Raw genomic sequence first — 11,103 nt, 5'->3', positions numbered from 1 at the left:
GGAAAACAGGACAGATCTAGGAGAGACAAATACACACACACACACACCGTTCCACCACCCTAGGAGAGACAATAAATACCCCCCCCCCCCCCCGTTTCAGTCGCACATGCTCCTTAATATCGTCCTGTGCGACCTGGCATTTTAATTCAGGAGCACCAGTGCGCCTATAAAAAAATATCACCCAGATAAATACTTTTTGTAATGATAAAGCTTCGCTGTGCTGTTGTTTCCTGAGTACAGTTTCGTTAGCGTCGTCCTAGCACCATTACTACAGCGAAAACGGCTAATTTCTAAACCAAACAGGATTTAAAAGAATTCCTGTCACGTATTGGGTGCGCATTTTCCATTCATAAAACACGTCGCTTGCTGTTCTAAAACTCCTCGCGGGCTGTTAACCATTTTATTTTACATGTTGGTTGTTCAGTCATGTTTGTTACCTCATTAGCCAGGTAGATAACAACCTGTTAACTGTATTAATACATTCAAACATTTGGGGGCACAGAAAGACTGGAAACGGGATAGCTTCTTCAGGAGATCATAGCAATGAATGAATGACAGATCTCTTGGTCGTCACAAACGTTCTGAAAGAGACCGTGTTCTATGTTCCGCATCTCAATAGGAAATGGTGCTTTTACATCGTGTAAAAACCTAATATTACACAAATGACTAATTTGTCTCAATATTCTTTGTATTTTTAATAAAATAGTTTCTAGGGCACAGCATGTGCTTCAGAAGTAGCTAGACATCATATAAACTATATCTCAATCGATAAAAATAAAAAAATCTGTAAAACGTGCAGTTATATTGGCGTTATTCGTCCTGAACCCTATACTATGAATTAGGTTTGAGGAGTTAGCGAAGTATCTTAGTGGTTAACTCTGAGTTCAACTCGGGATAACCAGTCACACGAAGGTGGCTCACCTTTAAGCCAGGTACATTTATATTGTAAGGAATCCTTCAGAACTAACCTGGTCTGGGGCAGGCTAACTCAGGACTAACCTGGTCTGGGGCAGGCTAACTCAGGACTAACCTGGTCTGGGGCAGGCTAACTCAGGACTAACTCCATTTTTCCTGAATCAAGTGTCTGAGCTGCGAGTTGAGGACCAATGAAAATCTGATTTCCTCCCTCTCGCAAAGATTGCGTCATTGTCCCATTTAATTTGAGGAAGATTGATATAAATAATTAATAAATCAAATTGTGTTAATTTTTTAAACATTAAAATACTGATCACATTACATGTTTTCACACACAGTAAAACTAGAATATGAAAAAAATAACTATTTTATCGATAGGAGTGGTGAAAAAGGTGCTTGTGCATTGACAAAGCACAACAAAGATCACATTAATGGCAAGTAATAATGTAATAAATAAATATCCACCTTCACACCTTTATACAGTAAGCCTGAGTAGATCTAGCTTGCTTCATAGTATACCCCTCAGATCCTGACAAATGCTTAAAACAGTTTTGGGGGGTATTTAAGCTCTGAAGATCCATTCCCCAAGTTCATAAGTAGTCTTGAGCCTATTTACCAAAAAGAAGAAAAAAAAACATAGCGGGAAATACATACGTATTTCCTTCTACTCCGCTAGGATCAGATCGTCCAAAATGTACAAATACAAACTTGAAAAAAACGGATTATCATGACAATTTAGTCATGATAATTTAGTCATTTAGTCAATATTGTCCATTTACCTTTGACCTGTCCTGTTTTTGGTATGTCGTGTGATACATCAAAGCGCATATTTATTTGACAGGGCGCTATTTAGGCCAATGGATCAGAGATATGTTGTATACATACATATACTAGCCGGCAACCACCCGGTTCCTCCACCCTGCACCTTAGAGGCTGCTGCCCTATCTATTTACATGGACATGGAATCACTGGTCACATTGATAATGTTAAATACAGCGCCTTTGGAAAGTAGTCAGACCCTTTGACTCTTTCCACGTTTTGTTACGTCACAGCCATATTCTAAAATGTATTCAATTGTTCTTTCCCCCTCATGAATCTACACTCCATATCATAATGACATAGCAAAAACTAGGTTTTTGGAAATGTTTGCTAATTTATTACATTAACGTAAGTATTCATACCCTTTACTCGGTACTTTCAAATCAAATCAAATGTAATTGGTCACATACACGTGTTTAGCAGATGTTATTGTGGGTGTAGCGCAGTCTGAGGTCCTGAGCGCTCTGGAGCAGGTTTTCATCAAGGATCTCTCTGTACTTTGCTCCGTTCATCTTTGCCTCGATCCTGACTAGTCTCCCAGTACCTGCTGCTGATTAACACCCCACAGCATAATGCTGCCACCACCATGCTTCCCCATAGGGATGGTGCCAGGGTTTCCTCCAGATGTGACCTTTGACCTAGGTATCATCTTTGCCTCGATCCTGACTAGTCTCCCAGTACCTGCTGCTGATTAACACCCCACAGCATAATGCTGCCACCACCATGCTTCCCCATAGGGATGGTGCCAGGGTTTCCTCCAGATGTGACCTTTGACCTAGGTATCATCTTTGCCTCGATCCTGACTAGTCTCCCAGTACCTGCTGCTGATTAACACCCCACAGCATAATGCTGCCACCACCATGCTTCCCCATAGGGATGGTGCCAGGGTTTCCTCCAGATGTGACCTTTGACCTAGGTATCATCTTTGCCTCGATCCTGACTAGTCTCCCAGTACCTGCTGCTGATTAACACCCCACAGCATAATGCTGCCACCACCATGCTTCCCCATAGGGATGGTGCCAGGGTTTCCTCCCGATGTGTCCTTTGACCTAGGTAATATTATACGACATGTTACAGGTACACTGGACTTAACGTTTATAAAGGTAGACCAAGGTAATATGATATGACATAATTAACACCCCCACTGCATGATGCTGCCACCACCATGCTTCATTCATAAATGTACACTGAACCTAACATTTATAAAGGTAGACCAAGGTAATATGTTACGACATACTGTATGTTGCAGATACATTCATAAATGTACACTGGACTTAACATTTATGCCTCGACGTCACTCAGCTTTGAATTGAATTGAATTTATTTGGGTGAAAACCTAATACAACAATATGTAATATATTCCCAGAGGATGGCAAAGTATTAATTAAAGTGTGTAAAGGAAACTGCTTGTGATTTGAAGAAGAGACTACCAGTTCATCACAGACACTAGTTGATAGCACACAACCAGAGCTTCTAACTACATTGTTTTAGATTGCCTTCTGCCACGTTTGGAAAGCATATTTGCTTATTTGAAATGGGTCGAATCTATGTATTCTTTGGTGTGGTTGAATAGTGAATATATAAATATGCATTACCCACTCCAGTCAGCAGATGGCAACGTGTGTATTTTATGTCGGGGGATGCTGTGTGACGTATAAACCAGTGGACGGACGGTACGCTTCTTTTGTTCACAACAAGCCTGGTAAGGGTGAACTTGGGCAACTTGCTAGAAATGGTCGAATTCGAGACACGTTCTGTGTATATTAGACACTGTTTGTTTTTTAAACACACGCACATGTCTACGTGTTAACCTGTTTTATTCCACATAGTTAGCTAGCTATTTTAGCTAACGCTAAACAGCTAATGCTATCTAGCTAGCTAACATCCCCGACCATGAGCTTACTAAGTTACTCCACCACCTTCTAAAGAGGAGGTCTGCTGGACGGAGAATATGTAATATATTCCCAGAGGATGGCAAAGTATTAATTAAAGTGTGTAAAGGAAACTGCTTGTGATTTGAAGAAGAGACTACCAGTTCATCACAGACACTAGTTGATAGCGCACAACCAGAGCTTCTAACTACATTGTTTTAGATTGCCTTCTGACACGTTTGGAAAGCATATTTGCTTATTTGAAATGGGTCGAATCTATGTATCTACAGCTGAAGTCGGAAGGTTACATACACTTAGGTTGGAGTCATTAAAACTCGTTTTTCGAACCACTCCACAAATGTCTTGTTTAACAAACTATAGTTTTGGGAGGTCGGTTAGGACGTACACTAGCAACTCCTTGTGACAGGGCCGAGCACCTGCAAGCTCATTTTTACAAAAGTTGTTAACCAACAGATTATTTCACTTATAATTCACTGTATCACAATTCCAGTGGGTCAGAAGTTTACACACACTATGTTGACTGTGCCTTTAAACAGCTTGGAAAATTCCAGAAAAGGATGGCATGGCTTTAGAAGCTTCTGATAGGCTAACTGACATAATTTGTGTCAATTGGAGGTGTACCTGTGGATGTATTTCAAGGCCTACCTTCAAACTCAGTGACTCTCAAAAGAAATCAGCCAAGACCCCAGAAAAAATATTGTAGATGTCCACAAGTCTGGTTCATCCTTGGGAGCAATTTCCAAACGCCTGAAGTACCACGTTTGTCTGTACAAACAATAGTACGCAAGTATAAACACCATGGGACAAACGCAGCTGTCATACCGCTCAGGAAAGAGATGTGTTCTGTCTCCTAGAGATTAATGTACTTTGGTGCGAAAAGTGGAAATCAATCCCAGAACAACACCAAAGGACCTTGTGAAGATGCTGGAGGAAACCGGTACAAAAGTATCTATTTCCACAGTAAAACGAGTCCTATATCAAGTCCCATATTGACATTTAACTCTGTTCTTCGACTTGCAAGCCGAAGAACACCATCCCAACCATGAAGCATGGGGTTGGCAGTATCATGTTGTGGGGGTGCTTTGCTGCAGGAGGGACTGGTGCACTTCACAACATAGATGGCATCATGAGGGAGGAACATTTTGTGGATATATTAAAGCAACATCTCAAGACATCAGTCAGGAAGTTAAAGCTTGATTGCAAATGGGTCTTCCAAATGGACAATGACCCCAAGCATACTTCCAAAAGTTGTGGCAAAATGGCTTAAGGACAACAAAGTCAAGGTACTGGAGAGGCCATCACAAAGCCCTGACCTCAATCCCATAGAAAATTTGTTGGCAGAACTGAAAAAGCGTGTGCGAGCAAGGAGGCCTTACAAACCTGACTTACTTACACCAGCTCTGTCAGGAGGAATGGGTCAAAATTCACCCAACTTATTGTGGGAAGCCTGTGGAAGGCTACCCAAAATGTTTGACCCAAGTTAAACAATTTAAAGGCAATGCAACCGAATTCTAATTAAGTGTAATGTAAACTCCTGACCCACTGGGAATGTGATGAAAGAAATCAAAGCTGAAATAAATAATTCTCTCTACTATTATTCTGACATTTCACATTCTTAAAATAAAGTGGTGATCCTAACTGACCCAAGACAGGGGATTTTTACTAGGATTAAATGTCAGAAATTTTGAAAAACTGAATATAAATGTATTTGGCTAAGGCGTATGTAAACTTCCGACTTCAACTCTACATCTACATGATGTATTGTTACACCACGTAGGAGCAGTATAGACCTAGTCTGTTCATTATATACATGATGTATTGTTACACCATGTAGGAGCAGTATATACCTAGTCTGTTCATTATATACATCTACATGATGTATTGTTACACCATGTAGGAGCAGTATAGACCTAGCATGTTCATTATATACATCTACATTATGTATTGTTACACCGTGTAGGAGCAGTTTGGACCTACTCAGTACTGTTACACCGTGTAGGAGCAGTTTGGACCTACTCAGTACTGTTACACCGTGTAGGAGCAGTTTGGACCTACTCAGTACTGTTACACCGTGTGGGAGCAGTTTGGACTGCTTATATATATATATATATAATGAAAAAAATGAAAACCTACTTTTTGTCTTAAAATAAAATAAACATTTCCCTTGACTGTTACCCTCCCACCCAGCAGATGGCGATGTGCCTTTTTTTCAGGCAATGCTGCCAGTGTGACGTATAATCTAATGGACGGGACGCTTCTTCAAGAACGTCGAGTTATCCACCTCCGTAGCTTTTAGCCATCATAAGCGAAAACATTCAAGCTCTATAAACGCTTTCGGTGTATATTAGCCACGGTGCTTTAAACACACTTGTCGTATCTACTAGTTAGTTACCCAATTTAATATAATATTTACGTTGTTGTTAGCTAACTGGCTGAGTAAATTAGTAGTAGTGCTAGTCTAGTCACTAATGCTAACTAGCTATCTAGCTAACATCCCAACCATGAGCTCAGTAAACGACTCCTCACCTTCTGAAGAGGAGGTCTGCTGGACGGAGAAAGAAGCTCTGGGGCTGAACATTGTCGTGAAAGAGGAGAAGGAAGAAGAGGATGTCACCGTAAAAGTAGAGGGTGAGGCTGTTACAGTGAAAGAAGAAGAGAAAGACGTTAAATTGACAGAAGGTGAAGACTCGTTCAGAGTGAAAGAGGAGGAGGATGTCACAGTAAAAGAGGAGGAAGAGAAAGAGATGACTGTCACAGTGAAAGAAGAGGAAGACGTTTTTGGAATGAAGGAAGTGGGAGAGATTACTGTCACATTGGAAGAAGAAGAAGAGGAGACAGGAGATCTGATTAACAACAGTGAGTAATATCTTAAAAACGGGGGTACAAACTCTGCAGTTGTTGAACCGATGTGTGGTTTTAAAGGGGCATTTACTGAAGTTCTACACTTTAACAGTTCTGTACTGTAGGAATCTTTAAAGCTACAAGGAGACGGGGACGGCCAACAAAACGTTAATGGATCAAATGCTTCCTGTTAGATTTTTCACAACATTTGTAAACATGTGAATATCTCTTTCTGTAGTGCTTTGCTCAGAAAGAAATGAGCGAAAATCATCTTGTGTCTTACTTCAAATGATGTAGAGGACAGAATCAAGACAATGAAGGATCATTTTGATCTGGATGAAATGTATTTACATGTTTTTTTACCACAGAGGTTATTTAAAATCCTTAATAGTACTTTGACGTGCACCTGTGTATCATTCTAAGTAACATAATAAAAAATAATCCCCATCAGAATCTGTCAGTTTAAACTGGAGATATTGGGACGCAACATGGGCTGAGTCTCAATCCACCTCATCTAATCCACCTCATCTGCCTATGTTGGGCTGAGTCTCAATCCACCTCATCTAATCCACCTCATCTGCCTATGTTGGGCTGAGTCTCAATCCACCTCATCTAATCCACCTCATCTGCCTATGTTGGGCTGAGTCTCAATCCACCTCATCTAATCCACCTCATCTGCCTATGTTGGGCTGAGTCTCAATCCACCTCATCTGCCGATGTTGGGCTGAGTCTCAATCCACTTCATCTGCTGATGTTGGGCTGAGTCTCAATCCACTTCATCTGCTGATGTTGGGCTGAGTCTCAATCCACTTCATCTGCTGATGTTGGGCTGAGTCTCAATCCACTTCATCTGCCTATGTTGGGAAAAAAATATTGACTAAATAAACTAAAGTAAAAAAATAAAACAAAATATCAACAATAAAATAACAATAACGAGGCTATAAACAATGAGTACCGGTACAGAGTCAATGTGCTGGGGTCCAGGTTAGTATTGAGGCTATATACAGGGAGTACCGGTACCGAGTCAATGTGCTGGGGTACAGGTTAGTAATGAGGCTATAAACAATGAGTACCGGTACAGAGTCAATGTGCTGGGGTCCAGGTTAGTAATTGAGGCTATATACAGGGGGTACCGGTACCGAGTCAATGTGCTGGGGTCCAGGTTAGTATTGAGGCTATATACAGGGAGTACCGGTACCGAGTCAATGTTCTGGGGTACAGGTTAGTAATGAGGCTATATACAATGAGTACCGGTACTGAGTCAATGTGCTGGGGTACAGGTTAGGCGAGGTCATTGAGGTAATATGGACATGTAGGTAGGGGTAAAATGACTATGCATAGATAATAAACAGTAGCAGCTACGTAAAAAAAGACATCCTGAAAATGAATCTTCTCATTAAAACGTCTATAGCGTCCGAACGGTGTGGCCTTCAAAACTACAATGACCTTTACTATGGAACAGGAGACTCTTTTCTTCCATTTTGCTCTACGACCCCTTCATCTGGAGGTAACCCATACAAATGAATGGCGGTATGGAGAGATATATATATATATATTAAACCTTCACCTGGAGGTAACCCATACAAATGAATGGCGGTATGGAGGTATATATATAGATATTAAACCTTCATCTGAAGGTAACCCATACAAATGAATGGCAGTATGGAGATATATATATAGATATTAAACCTTCACCTGGAGGTAACCCATACAAATGAATGGCAGTATGGAGATATATATATAGATATTAAACCTTCACCTGGAGGTAACCCATACAAATGAATGGCAGTATGGAGATATATATAGATATTAAACCTTCACCTGGAGGTAACCCATACAAATGAATGGCAGTATGGAGATATATATAGATATTAAACCTTCATCTGGAGGTAACCCATATAAATGAGTGGAAGTATGGAGGTAGTTTTCTGCCAACAAAAATAAGGGATTAAATGTGTGTGTCCCCAAAAATATTTCCTGATCTTTCTTATATCTGCTAGATCTATAGGACAGACACTTCAAAACCTTATTCCTTATTAATCAACATTTTGACTGTTTCTTTTTGCCATTTATGAATGTGTTATTCAATGCATTTCTATGGGTAATAAAGGCCAAATTCAAAATGTAATCAAATAATGTTTAAATATAATTTTTATTTTGCGGGGGGGGACCTAAAGGGGTCTGACAATTCTAAATCTAATAGCTAAATGATCCATGACATCACAACCTTAAAACAATTCCATATGTTAGCACTCTACTCAACAAACTGGATGCAGTCTATCACAGTGCCATCCGTTTTGTCACCAAAGCCCCACCACTGCGACCTGTACACGCTCGTTGGCTGGCCCTCGCTTCATACTCGTCGCCAAACCCACTGGCTACAGGTCATCTACAAGTCTCTGCTGGGTAAAAGCCCCGCCCTATCTCAGCTCGCTGGTCACCATAGCAACACCCACTGGTAGCACATGCTCCAGCAGGTATATCTCACTGGTCACCCCCAAAGCCAATTCCTACATTGGTCGCCTTTCCTTCCAGTTCTCTGCTGCCACTGACTGGAACGAACTGCAAAAATCACTGAAGCTGGAGATTCCCATCTCCATCACTAGCTTTAAGAACCAGCTCACAGATCACTGCACCTGTTCGTAGCCCATCTGTAAATGGCCAATATATCTACCTCATCCCCATACTGTATTTATTTATTTTGCTCCTTTTGCACCACAGTATCTCTCCTTGCACATTAATCTTTTGCACATCTACCATTCTAATGTTTAATTGCCATATTGTAATTACTTCCCCACCATGGCAGTGGATGAATCAAATGACCTTAAATCTTTAAGACAGTGGATGAATCAAATGACCCTCCATCTTTAAGACAGTGGATGAACAGTGGATGAATCAAATGACCTTCCATCTTTAAGACAGTGGATGAATCAAATGACTCTCCATCGTTAAGATGGTGGATGAATCAAATTACTCTCCATTGTTAAGATGGTGGATGAATCAAATGACCCTCCATTGTTAAGACATCGTCATATGTACACTACCTGTCAAAGTTTTAGAACACCTACTCATTCAAGGGTTTTTCTTTATTTTGACTATTTTCTACATTGTAGAATAATAATGAAAACATCAAAACTATGAAATAACATATATATGGAATCATGTAGTAACCATGCATTCCAGGTGACCACCTCATGAAGCTGGTTGAGAGAATGCCAAGAGTGTGCAGCGCTGTCAAGGCAAAGGGTGGCTATTTAAAGAATCTCAAATATAAAATATATTTTGATTTGTTTAACACATTTGCTTTAGTTACTAACACCAAGCTGGAGAGGTCACAGTCAAACTGAAATGAATCATTGTTTATTAACACCAAGCTGGAGAGGTCACAGTCAAACTGAAATGAATCATTGTTTATTAACACCAAGCTGGAGAGGTCACAGTCAAACTGAAATGAATCATTGTTTATTAACACCAAGCTGGAGAGGTCACAGTCAAACTGAAATGAATCATTGTTTATTAACACCAAGCTGGAGAGGTCACAGTCAAACTGAAATGAATCATTGTTTATTAACACCAAGCTGGAGAGGTCACAGTCAAACTGAAATGAATCATTGTTTATTAACACCAAGCTGGAGAGGTCACAGTCAAACTGAAATGAATCATTGTTTATTAACACCAAGCTGGAGAGGTCACAGTCAAACTGAAATAAATAAAGTGCTGGTCTGCAGGGAGCTCCTCCGGGGCAGTCCTGTTAGATCTCTTATATAACTAACACAGACAAGTTATATTTGCATGATTTAGCTTATTCATCATTCACAGACCTTGAAACTGAGATATCCCTTTCGTTCTCAAAACAAGGGTCTGAGCGTATTGCCAAATTGCAGACACTGATAGTGAGGATTCGTTCAATCAGTCACTTACATGAACACATACATTGGTTATTAGAAAAGCACAAACAACATTTTCCGTCACAATAGCATCAGAGAGGAAGAAGTGAAGGGAGAGGTTTCACATCTCGTCAAAATATGCCCAATGCGTTTCTATCGGCTTATTTTGGACCTGAACTTGTCGGCTGCCTTCACGCCGTTGGGACAACTCCCATTGTTAGGGCAAAGACTTGAGAATCTTGTCATAATATACAGATCTCTGATAGTATTTTCTGTTGGTCACATCATTTTACTGTTTGGATTTTTCTTTTGACCGTTTGTTAACCGCTTAATGAGGGTTGGTTAGTCGGCATCAAAATTAATCTAAATTTGTATCCCTAGACAAAATATCTTTCTGATACAAAAATGGCTCTAACAATCATTTTTACATGAACACATCTGAAGTCAGTTTACCTGATGGCACTGATAAATGCAGAAATATTCACCTTTTCAAAATATTTCTTCTGCCACAGCTACTATGTTGTTTTTTTGTGAAGCATATTTGATTCTGAGTTCAGACAATACTGTTATGTGAAAACGACTTCTGAGATGCAAACATTAAGTTGTTTCCCCGGGGGGCTTGCTTGACTGGTGCACAGCCGGAACACAGAATAAGGTTTTTACATGTCCTGATAATGAACTTAACCCCTCATGTACCATTCTAGTTAACAACCCAACAATTGGCCACTAGCTGTCATTGTAGCAGGTAA

At 40.2% G+C, this 11,103-nt stretch overlaps 1 protein-coding gene across 3 annotated transcripts in view; it reads left to right on the top strand.

The window, feature by feature from the left end:
* Window positions 1-5,861: 5,861 nt before the first annotated feature.
* The window catches only part of LOC109887566 (zinc finger protein 239-like), a 39,887-nt gene continuing 34,645 nt past the window's right edge, over window positions 5,862-11,103 (top strand). For 2 of the 3 annotated variants that reach the window (XM_031811118.1, XM_031811114.1), the window contains exon 1: window positions 5,873-6,482. In XM_031811118.1, the coding sequence (XP_031666978.1) occupies window positions 6,095-6,482 (388 nt within the window). In that variant the 5' untranslated portion in view covers window positions 5,873-6,094. Of the gene's footprint in view, window positions 6,483-11,103 lie in introns of all 3 variants that reach the window. The other variant, XM_031811116.1, reaches the window with a different exon arrangement.

This window comes from Oncorhynchus kisutch, unplaced genomic scaffold, assembly GCF_002021735.2.
Source record: "Oncorhynchus kisutch isolate 150728-3 unplaced genomic scaffold, Okis_V2 Okis01b-Okis20b_hom, whole genome shotgun sequence".
NCBI classification, from domain to species: Eukaryota; Metazoa; Chordata; class Actinopteri; order Salmoniformes; family Salmonidae; genus Oncorhynchus; species Oncorhynchus kisutch.
This window is presented reverse-complemented; position numbering and strand designations above follow the sequence as displayed.